Genomic DNA, 22,917 nt, shown 5'->3' with positions numbered 1-22,917 from the left:
ACTTATTGTTTCACGCTCGCTTGCTATAAACAATTAGCAAATTTAATTAAATTAGCTGCCTTCATATTGGCAATAGCTGCAGTCAAGCATTGCCTATATATAGGCGTATCAGCTCGATATAACATTAACTATCAGCAGTTTAGCTGGCAATGAGATAAAGCTTAGATATCTGTATTGACTACTTATGTTTGAAATGTGTGGTTTGCAGTGGCAACATTAATTCTCTAAAAATATGTTTGTCTGTATATTTAAAATGTAAGAAAATGGAGCCACATTAATTAAAAATATACCTTAATTAAATGAGTAGAAAAGTTTAAAGTTTTTTGCATAGTGTATTGGAAATATCAATACAAAACAATACAAATCTAAATCGAACCAATTTGACGAACTTTTTTGATTTATTCTGAAAAGGAATAAGAGTTGGTATACATCTTTATTGTCCAATAATGAACATACAAGTCTTACAATAAATTATTTAGCTGAACATTAAAATTGTGAGTAAATATTTATATTTGTATATATAATTTTATATGTATAAAGGCATGAAATAATGCTTGTGTACTATGGATAATTGTTTTTGGCACTTGTTAAGTTCGATTCGACTAAATGTGGATGGCAGTAAAATATTAAATATATACTATCTGAGAGTCTTCAATGAGTCAATATATGTATGTATACTTAATCCACAATGAAAGTATACTTTTTAAATATCAGTTTAATTCAATGTTACGTAAGACACTTGGAAATTAGAATTGATGCTCGTCCTGGGCTTGTAGTGGCGCTAACTGATGCACCTGAGCTGTCACGTCCAACACAGCCAACTGTTCCCCCGGCTCGACATCAGCTTCGCATTCACCTTGCTCGGAGAGAGGACCGCAGAGCGAACCAAATGTATCCAAGCTGCGCCCTGTATGATCAGTGTCTAATGAGCCATAGGAGTGATAGTGGTGAACGTCCAGTCCAGAGTCCTCCAGATCTAGGCCATGAGCTTGCGCTGTCCCAATCAGAGTACTGAACCCGGGGAACTTTGGCATTTGTATGCGTTGTTGTCCCGAAGGCTGACTCTCCAGAGTCAGCTGACTGCCCCCCAAAGTAGCAAAACTAAACGAAGGCGGAACTGAAAAATAAAAAAGGGAAGTTCATGCTCGCTTAGACTAAGTCAAATGCGATTGTTTCACTCACGACAGCTATCGTACGTGGGCGGCTCATCATCCTCTTGCACCTGACGCACATCACTGACGGCAGCATCTGTTTCCTGTGCTGTCTCTTCTGTCAGCGTTTCCGGCCTTGGTTGGACGCGTTCAATCAAGCGTTGCCTCTCCGGCGTAGGTGTACGTCTGGTCGGCTGTTGTGTGCGCACTGTAGTTCGCAGGTGTTGCAAAGGCGTGGTGCCTATCACAATGGGCACTGAAAGTTCCGTATCATAGTGAAAGCAGCCAGTCTTGAGCTTCACCTGCAACGTATAATGCACGAAGACAATGTAGTTGGGATTGAGCGTAGAGCGAGGCGTGTCCATGGGCACACAGATGGTCGACTCGTACAATCGCTTGGTTAGTCTTAGAGTGCGCTCAGTAATAATCTCTTTGCTCAGCGTTTTTGTGTAGAAATTGCGCTTGACGGGCTTGCGCGATAGAAACACAAAATGCTGCTTGATGGACACCTCTAGAGCAATGATATCATAGTGAGGAGACTGATTGTCAATCTCCACGCTGAAGGGGACATCTTGCAGTGGTGTAAATCCAGACGCAGGTAGGGCCAGGCTTGAGGCTATGGGACCAGAGATGCATGGCCAATGGCACAGGTACTTAATATTTTCATCCTTAACAGGCAGCTAAAAGAGTCAGGCGTTTACATATGTATTTATATAATAGATTTAATAGCCTATATACTTATTTTTTGGTTGTTATTCTTTTTTCTTTTATCAAGTAAACGAGATAATAATGTTAAGTTCTTTATTTAGAATTATCCCCTGTTCAAACGACACTTTACGTTTCAACCTACCGCAAACTCAGCGTTGTAATTGAGATCCAGCGTTTGAACCACATTGATGGACTTGCGAAAGACCTCATTGAAGCCCCAAGGTTTCTCGATTGTTAGCGATATATTATAGGCCACAAAGCCATATGGTCCCTTGCAGGTGCTGGGACAAGAAGGTGGTATGCGAACCATTATCACATACACATGCACACCTGCACGGAAGAGAGAATTGTCGAATACATTGGTGCGGTTGTGCAGATACTGCTGATGGCCCGAATAGTTGGAGGTATCGCTTTTGCCACTCATAGACCACTGGACCTTGGCTTCCCCCTCGAGGGTTACATAGACAGCTGTTAGACGTATGTATGCCATCAGAAAAAGAATTCAATAAAATGATGAAATAGGCTTATGGATTTACCATTGACACGTTTCACTTTATCAGTACGCAGTAAAATGCGTCCGCTTATGTACTCGCCACTATTGTATGTAGGATTCAGGCGATCCAATTGAAAAACACAGGTGGTAGGCATGGTTCATGTACTTATTGTTTTAATTGCACTTTCCACAGTCACTTCACATCACAATGGACTTAGATAGAAAGGGAATTTTGAATGAGAACAGGAGCCGGGCAGGAGCAGGAGCAGAATGCAAACGTGAACTAAACTTTGACACAGCCAGACGCGCACTAAGCTCGTTTGTTGTGACTCTCTCGATTTGCTTTCGCTCTGGCCAGCATCCGACAGGCTTTCGCTTTCCGACAAAGGGGGAGGTGGTGGTTGACACGAATCAATAAGCTGGCGCCATGCGTCTGTGTAACCGTCTACAGTCTGCTTCTGGTCTAATATCTCAATGCGAAAATGCTCCAAAATGGAGCAACGGTTTGTTGCTTGCGCCCTTTCAGTTTCTTTGTTTGTGCTGGCCACAAACGGAGGCCACAGTGACGCCACAGGACAGCGAGGCGCTGCGAGGTCAGCGGCGCTCCACTAGCTTATGCGCATATTACATTATTATATTTTGGCTAAACAGCAAACTCAAAGCCAAATAAAGTACCAACAAAAGCAAATAAAACTCATTCGTTTTGGCGGCACACACAATTCGTTGAGAGCGGGACTCGCGTAATTATCTTGCCACATTGCTGCCACAAAATGTGGCTGTTGAGACATTTTTCGTTCTCAGTACACACAGCTTAAGACCTACGCACAGTTTTCACAATTCGCTGAACATAATTGTGGGGTAGAGAGTTTGCCTTGACCCATCCATCCAAAAACTGCTTGTCTCTAAATATAAGATGCATTAAGTATGAGAATGTTTAATATTTGATTTTATTTCTTATACATATACATAAACCTATTTTTTTTCATAAGTTTTTATTTTAAATATTTTTGTATAAATAAATAAAAATAGGAAATTAACGTATGTCTACAAATATTATATTTGTATGCTGCTATAAATTTTAAAGAGTTAAGTAAAAGGTTTTGAACATCTTGAACAAAAAAAAGTGGGGATACAAAAATTTTTTAAATGAAAACTTCCCTTGTGGGGATTCAACTACTTGTTTATCACTTCAAATTCAATCGACCCGACAATTATTCTTAACTGTTTGTTTATTATTTTAGTTTTTTTTTTACTACTCACACCCAATTATTGAACAAAAACTTGAAATTATTTCATTGCACGTACGAAGCTAACTAAAAATGTCAGTTGAATAAAGTAAATCGAATTATGGAAAAAGACTTTTGTAGAAATGCCGTATTGCTAAGTGCACGTACGACTGTTTCTTCTGGAGCTGCAGTAACTTGAGTTTCTGCGGCAGACCCAGAGCATTCGTTTCTTGTGAATAGTTGTTGATTGGCAACAGCTGTCGCATGGAATAGAACATCGGCTCGATCTCCGTCAGACCTGTTGAAAAAAATTAAAAATTAATAACTGTTTGTATAGGCTTCAGTGAAATGCTTACCCAGGTTAACATAACATCCAGCTCTCGTGAAATCAGTGCAAGCAAGCTGTTGATCAACAACAAGTGGTGCCACACTTCCTACATACAACGGTATTTTAAGCGGATCAGAGCAGTTGGACAAAGTTTCCAGATAGTAAGATATTTGTATGGGCTCCTCGAGCTGTTGGCTCATAAGAGGCGCCAATCGCGGCAGACGCAGTGCATCAGTTGGCTCGGTACTCGCGATTAGCACACGCACTACCTGATTGATCTTGGCCACAGGCTGCTGACTGGCATAGCTAATGCATTGGCAAAGACGAGTCTGACTCTGGAAGATGCGGGCAGGCTCCTTGGCTTGCAGACGATAGATTATGCGCTGGCCAGGCACAAAGACGCTGCGATGCAAGCTGAGACGTAAGGCGGCGCTCTCACAGTGGCCTGCATTCAGTTCAAAAAATTCGATGTGTTTTCTTATGCAAAGCTTTTGCTGATAGATCTTTTCAGGCTTCGATACGCGTTCCAGCTTCACCAACAGTGCGTAGCTAATAGAGCCCAGCGGAAGAGAGCAACTACCTGGCAATTTGTTGGGCAGTGTAAATTCAAAGTTGCCAAGGTCTGTCCAGCCAGGCTGCAAGATCAAAGCTCCACTTAGTTTCTGAAATTGTTCAATATGCACTTTCTGCGCGGTATAATCTATCCCAGCAGGTGGCTCAGCCTGGGCGAGTGTGCTGTCGTTATGCTCCACTTGTAGCACTGCGTGCGCTGCAGGCTCGTGCCAACTGACATTGCTCGTGCCGCACAGTGAGATGGTTATGCCTAAGAAACAGAGTGAATCTATGAAATTATAGCAGAAATGTTCGGTAGTTGTGTATCTAATCAGCGGACACAACAAAGCCATTTGTCAATGACAACTCACTACACCTTTTAGCGCAATTGGCTTCTTCTTTACTGTCAATGCAAGAGTGCCTGAAATTTGCTCGCCAGTGTAATAAACCGCAGGCAAGCGCGACAAATTAAAATGGCACTTTATGCGCATCGCAGCAAGACGGTATAACTGTTTTAAAGTTATGACGTTTCCACTTTTATTTTTGTTTTCCAATACGCTTATAAACAAACACGCTAACACGCGAAATTCAAACGCTCCTCACTGCTCAACGGTCGGCATGGAAGTGTAATCACAACGACAACTGTAGCCGGCTGGCTTGCGCGACTATTGCTTATGGAATTTTTCATTATTGTTTGTAGCTGCTTTTTTATTTCGTTCAAGCAGCGATATAAAGATAAATTTATTTTACAGCTTGACTTAAGCTTAGGCTCGCTGAGATTATAATTTGTGTGTATTTTTATTTTTATTAGTACTGAAAGTACAATTGTGGTGAGTTCTCAATAATATTTTGAAAAATTGTTGCCTCAGCGATCATTGCTCCAATTGTTCAACCTGTTGGTCTGGCCAGCCAACCAACCTGTATCACTTGCCTTAACGCAACTAAATAAACAGGTTCTAATGGGTTTGTGTAATTTTCAAAAGGAGCTTATGAAGGTTCGTGGTTGCGAATGTTCAAATGTTTCGTATGTTCAAAAGGAAAAAGTGTGTACATTTGTAAATTACTTATAATATTTCTATCGAACGTATGTAGATTGATTGAATCTTAGCTTAGACACAATAATATGTATATGTAAACTTTTTTAAAGTATTTTTTAGCCAAAGCTGCTTAAATACCCAGCTGTTTCCTAAATTATGTATTTACCACTCAGCTCATTTCCATGCTATATTGAAACACTTTTATATTGATTTTACATACATATATTGGTATATATTTATATATATTGCTCCATTTTGGTTTACTTGGATAAATTGAAGACAGAGTAATCTTAAAAGTGTGGTTCTGGATAGACTGCTTATAAATTTTAGGAAGTAAAGATTACAAATTATATCAGAGAATTTTTATAGTGGAGCATTTGGTTTTATCACTACTATATTTAGATATATTTGGACATAAACTCAGAATACATATTTATCGAATCATTAGATGTTTTTGTTGTTTAACTTAATGTTTGTAAATTTTCGTTTATGGACATTAAAAGTATTTATTCAATTGATTTTGGTAAAATTGTGCAAATTTATGAATACTCGCTTACATCTAAAAGTTTGCTAAATATGCGTTAACATGTTCATATATTTAAATATGTTTGGATTTAACAAGTTTACCAGTGCAGTTTTATAAGTTGTTGGAAATTGTTGCTAGGGAAAACTTCAAAGTTATGGATGATGAAAATTGATGGAATACAGTACGTTTGCTTTAAAATAATAGTTTGGTCAAATTATTCAAGTTGTTTTTAAGGTTTTAGTGTAGTAGTGGTGTAAAGGAAATGAATTTGTGAAAGAAAATATAATAAATCAAATTTGTTTTCCGTCATGTTAGCCTTAAAGCTATTTATATTCGCGATATAATGTATATATAATGGAGATAATTAATTTAATTTTGATTAAATATGTCATTGTTTTTGCTCTGCATTCTAAGGAAGCCATACAATCATTTCTTGCCAATGCTCGCCAAACTAACTGTGTGTTGGTTATTCGATTCCTCATCCAATACCAGGACCGCTTCCTGCCGCACGGCGATGTGAAATTGCGTTTGCGTTTCACTGTAGAGCATCTCTGCAGTAACAAAAGAGGCGTTTGTAGGCAGATTGGCGCAGGTTTGTTTGGACGGTAGCATGTGTTACAGTGAGCGGGGGGAGAATAAATGTACAATTTAAGTATATTTGTGAAACCCTTCCAGTTGGCTTAAGACTAGAATTTATTAATCTGAGAAAAATGCAAAGGTGTTAAGTAAATGGAATAAAACTTAAGTATACTGTTTTTGAAATATTAATTAATTTCCGAAACTAACGATAACTTATATGATAAACGCGTTCAATTCACGGTAGTGCTCCAATTAATTAAAGCACAATAAGCACAGACAAATCTTTGCATAAATCTGTAAATATTATAATCATTTTACGTTTTCAATTTAAAAATGTTTGAATATATATTATTTGTAATATGTTTAGTGAATAAAAGGAACAACAGCAACATATACATATATAAACATAGATTATTATTATTATTTTAAATTTACTATACGGAAAAATGTTTTTGACATGCAAAGTAGACTTTAAGGATAAAACTTGTTACTAAATAACCAGCAGAGCATTGATACAGACAGTGAAGTAAATCAGACATGGCTCACATTGTGTTCTATTCTAAGCCTGAAGATCGTCATTGGAAATACAGCATTGGAAATAAAGCAGATAAACGAAAAATTTGTACAACAACAGAGCCTAAGACTTGGGACGGACAAAAACAATGCTTTGCTGGGTATTTGACATATTATTTGAAAAATGTTACTAACTACTAGAAATTGAAAGGAATTAAGTATAAAGAATTGAATAAAATGCCACTCAGCCATTCAAATGCTAAATTTTCTTTTTGTTGTTGGTTTGAATGCAATTTGTAACAATTTGGATTTATGTGTCGGATTCATTGGAATCATCACTACCGGGCGGTATAGTTGGTGTCTCATAATCGAAATAGACCGGATAGCGCGGTTTAAAGTGTTCACGCTCACTTGTTACATCGCCCTGAGTGGACATAATGCTGCTCATGCTAACATTTGTTAAAAATTCTGTATCATCGCTGAATTTTTCACTCAGGGCTATGGCATCTTCATACGAGGGCGGCACTGCAATAGTTCAAAGTTTTATAAGCCTAATTTACATAATTCACTATAAATTGCGCATACTCATGGGTATATAATCTGGGGGATTATCATTATCGCTAGTCACTAGTATCTCCGGCATGACAATTGGCCTTAGGGCGGCAGTCGTTGGCGTGGGCGTGGATGAATGTGAACTGGCACTGGTCATGTTTACTACTATGTTGGTTGGCAGTGTTGCACCTTCAGACAATGCATGATTGTTGTTGTTGCTATTCCTGTTGTTGTTATTGCTCACACGTTGCTGCTGCTGGGGCATAGAGCGATCGCGCTGCCTTTGGCTCAGCTGGGTTGACATTAATAAATTTTGACTAACTACTTGATGCTGAAGTTGCTGGCGATTAAATCGCATCAACGCCTCGGGTCCATCCATTATTGGTATGCTGCCGATGGTCAGTGGTAATTTGAGTTTTAGTTTCCAATGGAATTCCGTTGGATTCACAATGATTTTAATTGAATAGTTAACGCTAATGGGACATGTCGGCTTAACCGAAGTGGGCGGTATCGAGGGCAGGTCCAAGTAACCCCTGTATACTTTTCTCGACCAGCGCAACACATTGCCAAATTGCTTGAGAGCTATCAGATGCTTATCATAGCGATATTCATGTTGCGGATCATGCGACTCGTAGCTGACCTCTTGCTTCAACTTCACCTCACATTCGGTTATATCGATTGATGACTCATTGTTGATATAGAGCACGAAATTTATTTTCTGGCCGGGAGCGTAGCCAGAATATGGCGTCGAAAATTTTACAGTTAAAGGCCCAGTTGGACAGCAGAAACTCCAGAAGCGTTTCCTATCCAATATTTCTAGCGGAACCTTTAACATATAATTAGTACCCTTCATAAGTGGTGGATTTAGCTTATAAGCTGAAAAATGCTCACTCTATAGATGGCATCGGCATTCAGGTCTAACGGTTGTATCACGGTAAATGGCAGCTTGAAGACTTTTGGATAGCGTCCCAACCGCTCGATTGTCGTTATAATCTCATAGTGTATCTGACCATACTTGCCATCGAATGACGTAGGCAAATTCTCAGGCAGGATGACATGAAACGTGTACGAGTACTCGCCAGCCTGCCAGTCAATGCAGGAGTTATTGGCACACGAGCCCAGTACATATGATCTCGATGACAAATATGATCGATAGGCACGACACATGGAGCGTTCGCTGTCCCGCGGATATCCCTTTTTTATCCAGCGTATCTTGGCATATCCACTGACAGTGACGTGGATACCTGATACAAATAAACAAATAATTATTAGCACACATAGGATCAATTTGAAATTAAAGTTTTCACGAGTTATCGAAGCTGTGATTATTATATCATAAAATATTATTATGTTCTCTCACTCTTAATAAAACTTAAATTAAAATTTGTCATTTGAATTAAATAATATATGCATATACATATGTGTGCACCCTTCATTAGTGAAATATTGGTTGGCCATAAGTGAACTACCTATCCCACCTTTCCCTACTTGGAGATTAAGCCTATTTTAAGAAAACGCAGAACGACCCAGTACAAGCACGAAAGCGTAAACGCAATCCAGGAAAAAAAACGAAAGGTAAAAGGTTAGAGGTGGTAAGTAATGATTTCTCCAGCTACAAACTAAATAAAGCTCACCTCGTACAGAGACCTTACTGGATTATCTGAGGATCGCATAGTTGCTGAGATTGAGGTAATCAAACAGACAGATGAGCACATGCGGTTATATTAACTAAGGCCAACAAACTTTTCAAGAACACCAAAAGGTGAGCAAAAACATGCATTAACACATATGTATGTACATAAGTACGCTTTCTTCAGACTGTTATTCGAATAAACTATAAGATGCTTTTGTAAATTTTTCATGTATAGGGTCTAAAATGGAAACAACAACCACAACAACAACAATAATAATAACAGCATCACGCAAAGCACTCACTTACCACGCCTTTAACGAGTTCATGGGTAAATAAAAATGGCGGAGTGCCAAAACAGACAGCGAAGCGAAAACAATGTGTGCAGCAATAAAAAGCTAAATAAAAATTGAATTGTAGTTGTTCATATGTGCATATGTATGAGTGCATACATACGTATGCGTCTAGCAATTTCACCAGGGAAAAGGACATGCGACAATAACAATTAATGGCAGGCGAACAACAAAATGGCGAGACTGATTTAAGGTATGTATGTATGAGTTGGAAAATACGTTTTAATAAGGGCAACAGCGCGTGTCCTTCAGGTATTTAAAATTTATACACACAGATTGTACATGTGTACATGCATTCATACATACATACATGCATACATATTACATTTGCCATTATGGAACATTACTCATGAGACGCGTGAGTCATGGGATCAGAGCTGGGTGGGCGCACCTGGACAGGTTGCGTGGACTTACCTTTAATGCGTTTACTGGCATCGACGCTGAGATCAACAATGCCAGATAGTTCCTGTCCGGCATAGTAAACACCTTGTGGATTATTATCAAATGATATAAGGCACTCAATGGGCATATATTGCTATATAGTCCGCTTAGATCTCTGTGTTTTTATGTTTGTGTGTGTCCTTGTGTATGTTGTACCTGTGTGTACCTCAAGTGTATGTATGTATGTAAGGCTGTATGAGTGTGTATTTGTGTATGTTTTGCACTGTGCAAAAAAGCAAGTCACAGTTTGTCAAAATATCACGGTGTGTTTTGTAAAAGGATTTTTGTTTTAATTTAATTTAATTTCTGATCTGTTCGATTTGCTATCAAGCCATTTGCATTTCGGTTTTTTTGCTTTTGCTACTACACTGCATTTTATCACAACTCCACAGCCGCATACGCAAATACGCACAAACATGCAGACAATGCGCACTATCAACGCTTTTTTTGCTACTGCTTTTTATACTGAATACGTTCAATTTACCGACCAAAGCGTTTCACGAGCAACCTCCAAGCAATTCTATTTTGAAAGCAGCTCTCGTGTCTGTGTTCTCTTTCCTTTTCCCTATGCACCTTTTTAACCTACTTTAATTTTGCGATAATAGTTTTACGCACGCACTAACAACAATTTTAGCAACAGCAAAATTTATAAATATGTGTACATATGTATGTTTATTTTTCTGTATACTTTGAGGAGACTTTGAGCTCTTGTTTTCAGGCGTAGATTTTGAATTTTCTTTTAATAAAATTTTGTGTATTCGCCCCGCTTTGGCCTATCTCTTTAAATTCTCGCTTGTTCCGCACTCGCTTCGCTTTGCTAAGCCCACACGTCCTGCAGCCGTTCGTGTTGAATAGGTTCTATTCTCTATTATGTTGTCGAGTCCTGTCACACCAAGCGACGAAGCTACAATGCACCAACCCCAACAATCGAAAAAGCTCTCTTTTAGTCCTCTATAATGGTGTTTAGTGTGGCCAGCGAAAAACGTGTTATTATTTATGGGAAATTTAAAAATTAAAAAGCATATTTTTATTTATATATTTTTATTTTTCTTATTTCGTGGTAGTTTAATAATTTTGCTAGAAATGTTTTAATGTTTTGTCATCAAATCTTTTAGTATTTTTATTCGATAAATAAAATTATTCATTTTTCGACGATATGGCAGCCCTATGTACTGTAAATCAGCTGTGCGCTTATCAAAATAAAATTCAATCTCTATGCAATTAGCAATAACAAAGTGATAGCAGATTTTAACAAAGAAGAGCTTTATGTTTGATTAACATTACAAAAGTACGTTGTACTATTGCAAAAACTGTAACAATAAGATCTAATTCCGCAACCTAAAACACAGTGAAACTTCTTAGATTTGTGCGCAAGATGAGCGACGCCGCCTCCGTTGAACATTTTTCTGGTATACTTTTATAAATTGTGTAACTCTATATTAATATACACTATTTTTTGTAGCACTCCGCATGAAGTATCACGAGCGTAAGGATGCATTTTTGGAGCAGAATATTAAAGTGAAGGATCCGTTTTGTGTGTTTCGCGACTGGCTAAGTGATGCGCTCAATGCCAAAGAGATTCTGGAGCCCAATGCAGCTGCATTAGCCACAGTTAATGATGAGGGCAAGCCTTCCAATCGCTTTGTGCTAGTCAAGGAAGCAACTGCCGAAGGCTTTACATTTTTTACCAACTATAGCAGCCGCAAGGCGGAGGAAATTGCCTGCAATCCAAATGTGGCAATCACCATTTATTGGATGCCGCTACGACGTAGTATACGCATTGAAGGTGTGGCCGAGAAGATACCGCAAGAAGCTTCGCTTAAATACTTTCACGAGCGTCCTCGGGCTAGTCAAATCGGCGCTGCGGCCAGTCCACAGAGTCAACGCATTCCTTCACGCAGTTATCTAGACGAGGTTGAGGCCGGAATCAAAGCAAAGCTGGGTGCTGACACGGAAGTTCCATTGCCAAACTGGGGCGGATATCTTGTGCGGCCTAGCCTAATCGAGTTCTGGCAGGGACAAACAGATCGCCTGCACGATCGCATACGCTTCCGTCGTGGCAGCGGCGTTGAATCAGAGGTCGATGGCAAGCTGGTGCATGCTGGTGAAAATGGCTGGATCTACGAACGCTTGGCACCATAAATCCACAAATCATTACAGGATGGAGCTGCGTAAAATTGTTTTTAGACCACACTTAATTTGTGAAAACGCCGTCATAGCATAGCGAGCATCCCCTAAAAGGGGTATTATTGTTACTAAATTTACTATTGAGCAAGCTCAGTTTTTAATTACATGAGATACTGCCACTGGCAACCATTTGCATCCTTAAAGTCTTTAAGCCTGTACAGAATAAGTTTACGGATTATCCCGCAAGTAATGAACACAGGTCCGTACTACGAATTGACGACGAACCATTTTTGTAAAGCCAGTACGAGCCTGTAGTAGTCGTCTTGCAAGCAATCTGTACGCCTCCCCATTTGTTGTTGTACCAGGGACGGTGGGTTAAGTATCGTTCCTGTTCTGCAATACCTGAATGCAATACCTTATCTCAGTTACATTGTCCATCTTCGTCTAAAGGTTTTTTCGTGAATTTTAATTTAGTCAATTCCATAATAGATTTTTTTCGATGTAAATGAGTTTTAATGTAAATTCTAGAAGTTTTAAGACGGATCTCCAGAGCGATTGTAGAGCTGAAAATAAGCCAGAATTATTATTTAAATTCTGTTGCTTACAGGCATAAAAACCTCTGCTTGGCCTGCAAATAATTTTGCAAAATTTTCATGAAGCAGCCAAGCGTGAGGACTAATGCCCGAAGGAACGCATCAGGTAGAAAGGTTGGGGGCGAACAAAGTAAATACTCACATACGCGTTGAGACAAAATCTAGTGCAAAGCGTAATGCCAGAAAGTGAACAGCAACAATTGTAAAGAAGAAGAAACAAACCAACCCCGGTCACAATTGCTTAGTGCTACGAAGTTCTCTTTACATGTCTCTCTGTTTACCTTGTTGTTATTTTCGCCTTGTATGATATTCCACTTTGAGTCGGTTTGTTTTGCTCGCTTTATTTGCATTATCATAAGTTTGCTTTGGTGGTGACGGCTCGCCTTGAAATCTCAACGCGTATGTACGCAGAAGCAAAAAAGGGAAAGCAAGAGAGAGAGAGAGAAAACTATAAAAGATGGTTGCCGGGACGAAAGCTAACAATATATGACTGGAGAGTACAAAAAGTTGTTGCTAAAGCTAAGGCTCAAGGGGCGCGTTCTCTCTCTCTCTCTCTCTCTAGGGTTGTCAGATCTTAAAATATTTTTATTTTAACTTCAATGATAACATATAATTGTTTTTAATAATCTTAAAACTTTAAATGTATGTGATAGTTCTTTTTTTATACATGCGGACTTAAAGTATAGCTTCTATTAATATTTTAAGGGAAAAAAGATGCAAGGCTGCCTGACAACACTTAAAGGATATGTGCTGAGACCGCTACGGCCAACAGGCTATATTCGACCAACTTTTAGGCAAACAGGCAACAGCAGTGAGGGTTGCGGTCTCGTTCAGTACGCCGCGTGGCTCTAGGCACAGCACGCAGTTCCAAAAGACAGTTCCAAATAAAATGGAAAAGAACAAGTAAAATGAAAATAAATTGAACAATGAATAGAGAAAACACATTTAAAGCTTAACTAGCTGCGGCAGTGAACGATTTAAAAACACTTTGTGTAGCTAAGCGCGTAATTAAATTAAATAATATTATAAGAAACCAATTATCATAAACATAACTCTAACTCTGTGTATGACCATTTTGATAAACATTTTCTATGTGTAATTATTGAATGTCGAAGGACTTTTTTCTATTGATAAACTTAGTTAGTGCTGCTTAATTAAATATATACATAAAATATGCATACATATATTTTTTATGGTTTGTGTGTAAATTGGTGTACAACTATTTTTGCTATATTATTTATGGATATTGCATCTAACGAATAAATGTTTACACTTATTTAATATATAAAATAAATACAATGTAAATTTATCGTATTTTTTAAATGGAACATACTTTTTATCTATTTAAAATGGAGCAACAAATGGCAGCATAAGTTAAAGCACAAATGCATATACAAATGACTATATCTGCATTACTGTACTCGTGTGTGTCTATGTGTTAATGGGGGTAACGCAGATGTGTACGTGAGTTTTTACATAAGCAAGCATGGACAGCACCTCGAGCTATCCCAATAGCCACCTGCGGCAAATCGAAGCTGGTCATGCCAAATGGGAAAGTCTTATATAAACTCTAAGTGTAGTGTCCGGAAACGTGACAAAAAACTGAAAGTGAAGCTTGCCTCAGAGCATGCTAAAGAATTCGCATCGAAGACTCGAAGAGCAACAGTAATAATAACAACTACAACGAGTCAGGCTGCGTTGCAACAATGTCCAACCTAAACCCGAACATGCTGCACGTGACCAGCCAGAGTCCCAGGCATCGGAGCAGCTACAGCAGCGAGCATAGCAGTGCCTGCAGCTCGGGCAGCATATCCCCGGTGCCCATCATACCCATCATTGCGATTAGTCGCGATGGTGATGACTCCGACTCTGAGTCCGATATTGAAACAGAGCCGGCACGTATTTTCCATCGACGGCTGTCCACGCAGCGCAGTCACAATCTGGTGAGTACAAGTACTTCGATGGTTGCCTTTAACTACGCACCGAGCAGTGAAGCGCACCAATTGCAAACTTTCTAGAGCGGAAGTTACACGCCTGCAATCTATATGTACTAGCGTTGTCTGTGTGTTTGTGTTGGAGTATTTCAGGGCATGTGTTGAGCTAAAGGTCAGCGCTCAGTTGTTGGGTTCAAGTTGTTAGCAAATGCTTTGATGGTCGCCATGGAAATCGAACAAATGCATTGCTTGCCAAAAGAAAAGTTAGTGGATGAACACAAGTTCAAGGCTCAAATTTTAGTATCGGATTTAATTAGTTCCCTCGTTCTATCTTTTATAGTTATTAATTTTGCTTTAAATTTAAATACACAATTCTTCTTCATATAAGTGCACATTGTTTAAAATTTCACTTTTCTTCGGCATCATTGTAATGACCCACCGAACGACAGAATATAATAAATTTAATTAGCACATCATTAAATCGCAACAAAATCTGTAAAGAAAAATCAAAGCTTTTGCCGTTGTCATAGTAGCAAATCAAAAGCCCCATAAAATAGCATGCAAAAAAGCCGCAGAAGATTGCAGCCGCCAAAGCATCTTGTCTGAAACCAAACGAGAGTCTTAATTAAGTTATTGCTGCGTCCAGTGCAGGTCGCACAATGCAAAGGCAATCGCGGTCATTTCTTTATCGCTTTCGCTTTGCTTTTTATGGCAAATTGCCGTTTTGGGCATTGCCTTTTTAGACAGTTTTACATTTTTGTAAAAAATGGAAAAGGTTATTATGGAGTTGTGCAAATTTATGTAACAGCCAGAAGGAGGCGTGGACTCCATAAAGTATTTATATTCCCGATCAGCAAGAGAAACTGAGTCGATATAGCCATGCCCCTCTGTCTGTATGAGTGCCTGTTTCTCAGCATGAAGGCTCCTATAACCGTGCCAAATCGCTTTTATTTTATTATTTTTTATTTCCTAAATTTTTAAAAATTTTAAAACAAACTAACAAAAACGCTTGGTCATGTTTTCGACCGATCCGTCGCTAGCTCTGACGTGACCGCTGTTTGTGTGTAAGTGCTTGTGAGTGCGTGAGTATATTTGCATGATGCCCCAGTAAAAATGTATATAAAAGTTGGTTGCACCCAACTTTAATGTGTCCACTTGTTATTGCTGCCAGCAGTAGTTGGACGACGCTGCGTATGAATATTGTGGCCGCAATTTACTTTTTTTATGTTAATCTTACGCACTCCTACACTTTTCATTTGCTTACCAAGACAATTGGTATTATTACATTTGCTCAGTTTGCCTAGGGTCGTACTTTCGTTTATACGTCGAACAATGTTAAATCTAGTGAACGATTAAAGTATGTTTCAGTTTGCTTCTACTCTTAAATTCTTGCAGTTGCCGTCAAATTGTAAGCATGTATTAACCTTATCGAAATAAAACTCGTAATCCATTTGTTATTTTCTCAATATACGCCTGTTGTGCTCAATGTGCTTGCCACAAAATACATTTCCCTGATAGTGACAATCTGCAGTCAAGTGCTCCCCATAAGCCCGGCAGATTCCATAGTAAATGTCCTTCAGAGTCTGGGGCCTAGACTGTTATCATATGTCAAAGCGCAAACAATAAGCACCGCTAAACAAAAGCTTCTTAATGTCTAATGGTCGCGTTTTGTCGCGGCAACCATCAACGTACGACAAAAGTGCAGAGTACTAAGCGTACATGAACGACAAACTACAATGTTGTATAAACAGCTCTGTTCATGCATTTAGAAGCATGCCTTATTGGCATTAGGATTGATATTTATTTCTTCAGCTATGTATAGCAAAACATCTTCTACAATCACTGCAACAAAAGATCCAAGAACAAAGTCATGTTATTGCTGAGCCACATTGTCTGCCACTTGTAAACTTGCCGCAGCATCTTTAGAGTCTGAGTAACATGGTATTCATGGATGAGTGCTTGGGTGTATGTGTATGTGTGTGTATGTGAGCTCATAGGAAACTTTGGCGCCGTTTGAAATATTTACGACTATTTACACAGCCAATTGGCAATTTGGCAACGCTTGAACTCACGAGACCCCAAAGTAGTCGTCCATTTTCAAAATAAAGGCAATAAGTTGTACGTTATTTAATGCCGTGTTTTGTTACAGCTATACGTAAATAAAATACTACATACGCACTGATATCTTTCAGAAGTTAAACAAACAAGCGAGGATACTCGTAACATGAGCACGCAAGGAACGTGTTGCGTGTGTTTTCATATGAGCGTCAAATTAAATAATCAAAGCGAGCCAAAAAGTTACCGAACAAAACAGAGCACAAAAGAAAATGTACAATATTTACGTTATGTTTACGTTTCTTGCCAATGCCAATGCCCGTCAACTGAAGCGAAAAACAGGAGCAAGGCTTTTATGGAGGCGAGTCTTTGTCTGTAGCCAGCAGCTTAGTATACTCCAAAGGGGCATAACATAAAATCAATAAATAGCCATCGAAAGTATTTCAAAGTGACTTATCATCATAAGGCGCGTTTCATATTCTAACATTATGCCTTTGCAACCAGATGAATGCTCAATATTAACCGATTATAGCCAGCTTGTCCATTGTGCGTCAATTTAAAATGATTGATTGATATTAGCTGATCTTTAACATAGCCAGCAAAGAAGTTATGTCTTTAATTTTTGGTTACAGCACATAAGGCAAAATCATATCCATGTTGAAACAGAGACCACCACCCCCCCTAAGACCGTTTTAATTAAAGTTCTGTGAACTCAGTTATGACATATTTGGCTGGGCTCCACTTGTGTGCTTTAAGCTTTGTAAATAAAAATGTTTCTCTAGCCATAAATTTTACGTTTCATTGTCGACCGAAATTATGAAATACCAAATCAATGAATTTTTCCTATTCAGTCAACTGAAGCCGAATGCATTTATATATTAATGACTAAATTATTCAATAATGCATCATATGTCAAACTTAATAGAGTAGACCCTCGCAAAACGAGCCAGTTGCTAACTGAGGATGTACTGTATTTTTATTTATATTATTCATTGGGTCATAACTGTGGAATTATAATTAATAAATAATTTTGAAGCCTTAATGAAGCTTTTAATGTCGAATTAAAATAAAATTTCTTTATTTTTCTCTCTTACGGTTGCAATCAATAAAAAACTATTAGAATGAATATATTTTAAATACTAGTGATTACAATTACTAATCATTATTTGACTAAGTAAATACGAATAATAAAACTGGTATTTTAGTGAATGCTGATAAAAAGGTCGCATTCAACATGGCAATCACTACTTGCCAGGTATATCCTTATAATTTACTTACTGATTGCACTTCTAACTGCTCCTTGCATTTCTAACTGCTCTAACTTGTCTTTAGCTTAGAAGCTTCAGATTTGACTCTTAAAAAATGTATTTCAGGCCGGATTGGACTTTCGGAGTTTTCAATCATTGTAACAAATAATGGGTCTGAGCAATATTCCCAATGTTTTTTGCAAGTATTCAGGAAATTCGGAAAGTAAATATTGACGCAGCCGTTATTACGAGTACTAGTACATAGTGTTTATTTAACCAATATTTAACCAACAATTGACATTTGTGTATAAAAACATTTGAAATTTTTTTTGTAAATGGAAAATTTAATTTTGAAGTTGTGTAAATTTATGTAGCAGAAGACGGCTGGCTCCTTCTTCTGTTATATGTATACCTTTTATATGTATACCAAAATGCATATACGGCTGTGGATATATCTTTAGCTCATATTGCTGCTGAATTCTAGGCGCTCATACAGGCAGACAAACATGGGTATATCCAATTATCTTGTCAACATCCTTATATCAAGAATATATACACTTGTTGTCTGTATGTACCAGTTCTTAACCCTCTAGTGCCCAAGACAGCGTTCTTCTAATTCGGAGAAGTCCGAAAATAAATTTCTTTGCGTTTAAAATATATGATAAGGCTTGCAATAGCTGCTGCTTTTGCCATGCGGGTGCAACTATTAATTTGTACAAAGTGCGTTAAAAAATTTTTTTTAAAAATATTTTTAAAAGTTTGCCGCTGGAAACAAAATTATTGCCGTGTGGGTTACGAGTACAAAACCCACGCTAAAAAAGGGCTTTCGTGATCTTGGGACAATACGAGGCGGTCTTGGGACAATACGAGGACAAATAAATTATATGTAAATTATATTTGAAAGTGGAACAAGCTAAATATTTTTATGTCCAAATAATTGCGTCAGTAGGCATGGAACGACGACAAGTGCATAATCATCATCTTTTTCCGATGCACTTCGTTTCCCAACTTCACCGTCAACTTCGATTGCACAGAAACGCAAACTCAAAGCAAGCGCTGGGCATAATATTACTTATGTTGAACAAATACACCCGAATTTATAGGATTCTGTAGGATTCTTTATACAAAATATGGCGTATCGTGAATTACTTCAATGAGAAGAAGAAGATGAACAAATGTGTGCAACGAAGATGAACCCTTTCTTTGACAATAGTTACCAGACAAGCCACACAAATGGGGAGTGAAATTCTATAAATTGTTACACTTCTTTGCCGCTTCTTGTATATCTCAAATTCCGGGGAATACTTTCTTTGGGAAAGTATTTGCTCGAATCGCATTCCAAATTGTAAGCTGGCAACTGTAAGCAACATTATTGTTTACAAACATTTTTTTTTCCCAAAGCAAAGTTTTTCAAGAATAAACATTTACTTTAAAGTTTAAACACAATTATCTCAAAAATTATTTTTTTAATGAAAAAAAATATGGAGGGTTAAGCTTAAAATAGTTACGTGGAAAAATCCTTCCGTAAATTAAATTGAATTGTATCTCCAAGTTGATAAAAAATAAAAAAAAATATGGAAAATATATAATACAAGATGACGTCTTTTTATTTTTGCCTTCTTACATATTCGTCTTTTACTCTGAATATAAAACGATATAGTAGAGCCTTCAAAAGGTCGAGTGAAAACATTTTATATCTAGATTTTACCTCTTATGGATTGTCAACATTGTCAACATAAACCTGTCATTCCTGGCTTTTGCAGTTTCTTGAATTTTTCTCAAAAAACCTGCAGTTACAACCTCAGCTTGCCACATAATTGGACAAGTTTAATGTCAATACGTTAGTTTGCTTAACGCTTATTTACACTTTCATGGTAAGCGAGAGAACAATGCGAAATCGAAAGCGCTGTGAAATCAAAATGAAAGCCTGGTCAACTAGTTGACTGTGCGGTGTCGTGTGTATATGTGTCGTATGTGTGTGTGTGTATGTGACTGTCCATTGTTTGAACAATTGATTGTTGGCCACATCGACGCCACACCCAGTGCTGACAAACAGGCAGGTAGGTAGGTAGGTATAAAGGCGAAGAGGACATGGCGCTTTTGTTAGCCTGCAGCCAATTAAAGCTGACATTTTGTCGAGAAATTGCCAGTGACGAGAAATGTTGCAAAAAGTTAAGCGTGTTTGTGACTAGTCACTGCACTCATTATGCGCTGGTCCAACGATTTCATCAGCTCTTTAAGCGCTGCCCCACTATGATTGAGTGTTTTTATAGTCAAAACAAAGCCAGACACACTGCATTAGCACCGACAGTTACTATATGCTTCATACTTATTTCTCGTTCTTATTTTTTTATGTCAAGGCTGCCGTTATAAGGGAAGGCTTCCTGCTGAAGCACACTTGGTCCTTTCAACGCTGGCGCCGTCGATATTTTCGCTTGAAGCGCAGCTGTTTATTGTACGCTAAAGATGCAAAGGTAAGAGAAAAATGAATTTTTGTATTGAGCAATGTATATAAGTGAGTATAGCGTTGGTTTAGCAAACGCGCTTATATCAAAGCATGTTCAGGAGCTCTCATAACAATTTGTCCCTCAGAATACTACTATGTAGTTATAATAACATTGCAGCCTTGCACTTACGAATGCGTCAACGACTTTTAATTGGAAATCGAGCAGATACCATGCGGCGTATACGTAATGAGCCAGAATTTGCTGATAATTAAAATCGTCAGTGCAGTTCCATCCTAACATAAGTGCTCTGCATAAATGTGTAGTTTCCGGTAGTCCTATGCACACTTTCATCGAAACTGAAACCGGATCCCTGCCCATTCAGTGCCAACCTTTCCATTTGACGCTTGGCTGTGCGGTAGTTTAATTTGCAATACAGAAAGAGTGCAGGATACAATTACGAAATTAAATTACAGCGAATTGAAAGCAAGCAACAATGACAAGCCTTGTGCAGGAGTGAACGCAACAATGAAGCTTGCTAGAACGGCAGTCACAGGTGTGTTGGCGAAGACTGCCAGAAGAGGGTGCCAGACGCCAGTGATGCAGAATTCCAATCTGAAATAACCAGAGGAACAACAAAAATAACAACTAAATAGAAAAATAAATAATGAAAGATGAAACATACAATTTTTGGTTGTGAAATTATTTTTATTGCTTATATAGAATCTTATAGCCATGCTAAATATGCACTGAGCTTGCTTAGTTATGTATAGATAGTTTAGTTTCGGTAATTCTATTACCGAAATAGAAGATTTTTTAACCAGAGACCCTAGTTGGTACTGATGGGAAGATTTTCTTCATAGTTACTTATTAATCAACCTTGAGATTTCTTTTCTTCTGGTATAAGCGACATTATTTAAGTTATTAGTGTAATAGTTAGAGAAACCCACTTTTTTTTTTTTTATATACCTACATTTCTTTTCAATATATGTAAATCCAATTGGAAATTCTTAAAAGTGCATAATACTATTTTAAAAGTCTGAACTTCCGGATAGTGGACGAACGCAAAGAATTGCTAAAGCAATTTTAAAAAGGACAAGGCTAAAACAGCAACACTGCCCAGGGCATTCCAATCAAATTGGCTTATTGCGTGCAGATCACGTGATGCCAGACCACAGACGCTCCGCAGCGATAAAAAATACTTTTAAGTCACACATTATTAGAATGTTGGTGTAAGTGCGTCTAAAAAATAGAAACTGAAAATTAATTTGTGTTTGAGTGTTATATACATCATATTGGCACGAACATTACATGACCTTTAATGCGAACAATTGCTGCCTAATTGTCAATTTGGGTACAACTACAACAAAACATTAATCTCCATAACAAGTCTAATTAGCAAACAAGTCACACAGCTGTTACTGATGCCGAGCTAGCTATACAATGCTCAATCGGGTCTACACACAGCGCTCAAGGACTCTTGGCAGTTGTTTGCTTTTATGTTAATAGTTTGAGAAAGCACGTGAACGCTCAATCGCTCTTTAAGTTAGTAAAAACTTTGTTTATAATTAAAAATAAACCATAAGCTTCAATAAAAATCCTTCAATTTAATTCGCACTTGACACAATTCTAATCGAGTCCCGTTCGAGATTAAAAGGTTAACGAGGTGCGCAGTTTTCTTACCCACTAGAACTCACGTTCACCTTTGACCGACTGAAAATAGATCGCTCTCAACATTTCCAAAAGACTTTTGCATAATTGCAGTTTTGCTTTTAAGAATGCATATAACTGTTGCTGATGACGTCAATCCACAATCGACAAATGCTGTTGAGCAACTATCACAGTTACGAAACACAAATCAAATACGTATAACGTATATGTCAGCATCATCCCGTTTGTCGTGGCAATTTTAAAGTGCAAAATGCATAACTAAAGCTGGTTACGCATGCTTTAGTGATGCAACAAATGCTTTTGGGCTTTTGTTTTTGATTGCGTTGATAGCAACTGGATCCAATTTTAGGTATTTTTAATAAAACGATTGGTTGAATGGCTTATGATTTTCATACTTTGCAATGTATATATTGCATAATGGAAGAGGTACCTCAACTCGGTTGGAGTCCGTTGAAGCCGCTAGAGGAAGCCCTCGAATCTCGAAAGAATATTCCAGTTTTATCCTTTATCATTGGAAGATAAATGATTCAGAAAGGTTGGAATTGTTGGGCTGCAGTCAAATAAAGCATATATTATAGATTCGATATATGTATATATGGTATTCAATTCCCAAAATTTCTTTAGAAAAATCATATTTTTTTTACAATTTATTACGCTCAAAGGCCGTAAAGTATGGTCTGCGAAACTAAAATAAATAAACATTCATAAAGGATCCGTTTTTTTTTTAAATCCATATAAGCTCAAAACAAAATTAATG

General features: G+C 37.9%; 4 protein-coding genes across 7 annotated transcripts; 1 reads left to right on the top strand and 3 right to left on the bottom strand.

Annotated features, from left to right (window-relative positions):
* Positions 1 to 733: 733 nt before the first annotated feature.
* LOC108602443 (arrestin domain-containing protein 3) lies at positions 734 to 2,597 on the bottom strand. Its single transcript, XM_017990565.1, has 4 exons — positions 2,396 to 2,597; positions 2,002 to 2,327; positions 1,183 to 1,831; positions 734 to 1,117 (listed from the first exon to the last, which is right to left on the bottom strand). The coding sequence occupies exons 1-4, from the start codon at positions 2,505 to 2,507 to the stop codon at positions 747 to 749; spliced, it is 1,458 nt and encodes a 485-aa protein (XP_017846054.1). The 5' UTR covers positions 2,508 to 2,597; the 3' UTR covers positions 734 to 746.
* Positions 2,598 to 3,457: 860 nt separating this feature from the next.
* Positions 3,458 to 5,109, bottom strand: LOC108602266. Its single transcript, XM_017990321.2, has 3 exons — positions 4,835 to 5,109; positions 3,935 to 4,729; positions 3,458 to 3,876 (listed from the first exon to the last, which is right to left on the bottom strand). The coding sequence occupies exons 1-3, from the start codon at positions 4,947 to 4,949 to the stop codon at positions 3,698 to 3,700; spliced, it is 1,089 nt and encodes a 362-aa protein (XP_017845810.1). The 5' UTR covers positions 4,950 to 5,109; the 3' UTR covers positions 3,458 to 3,697.
* A 612-nt stretch (positions 5,110 to 5,721) lies between these two features.
* On the bottom strand, positions 5,722 to 10,762 carry LOC108603993 (arrestin domain-containing protein 17). Of its 3 annotated transcripts, none has more exons than XM_017993224.2 (5): positions 10,063 to 10,762; positions 8,557 to 8,909; positions 7,699 to 8,491; positions 7,525 to 7,638; positions 5,722 to 6,572 (listed from the first exon to the last, which is right to left on the bottom strand). In XM_017993224.2, exons 1-5 carry the CDS (start codon positions 10,175 to 10,177, stop codon positions 6,448 to 6,450), a joined length of 1,500 nt encoding a protein of 499 aa, XP_017848713.1. In that variant the 5' UTR covers positions 10,178 to 10,762; the 3' UTR covers positions 5,722 to 6,447. The 3 variants fall into 3 exon arrangements, with proteins under 3 accessions (XP_017848713.1, XP_017848712.1, XP_017848714.1); XM_017993223.2 differs by having other exon boundaries at positions 7,456 to 7,638; positions 10,063 to 10,761; XM_017993225.2 differs by lacking the exon at positions 5,722 to 6,572 and adding an exon at positions 6,823 to 6,894.
* Positions 10,763 to 11,305: 543 nt separating this feature from the next.
* On the top strand, positions 11,306 to 12,642 carry LOC108603994 (pyridoxine-5'-phosphate oxidase). 2 transcript variants are annotated; one of them, XM_017993226.2, is made up of 3 exons: positions 11,306 to 11,377; positions 11,439 to 11,498; positions 11,552 to 12,642. In XM_017993226.2, coding segments are annotated over exons 1-3 (741 nt in total). In that variant the 5' UTR covers positions 11,306 to 11,376; the 3' UTR covers positions 12,232 to 12,642. The 2 variants fall into 2 exon arrangements, with proteins under 2 accessions (XP_017848715.1, XP_017848716.1); XM_017993227.2 differs by having other exon boundaries at positions 11,312 to 11,498; positions 11,552 to 12,641.
* Positions 12,643 to 22,917: the final 10,275 nt, after the last annotated feature.

Source organism: Drosophila busckii, chromosome 3R (assembly GCF_011750605.1).
Source record: "Drosophila busckii strain San Diego stock center, stock number 13000-0081.31 chromosome 3R, ASM1175060v1, whole genome shotgun sequence".
NCBI lineage: Eukaryota > Metazoa > Arthropoda > Insecta > Diptera > Drosophilidae > Drosophila > Drosophila busckii.
The sequence above is the reverse complement of the archived record's forward strand: the minus strand, read 5'-3'. Positions and strand labels throughout refer to the sequence as shown.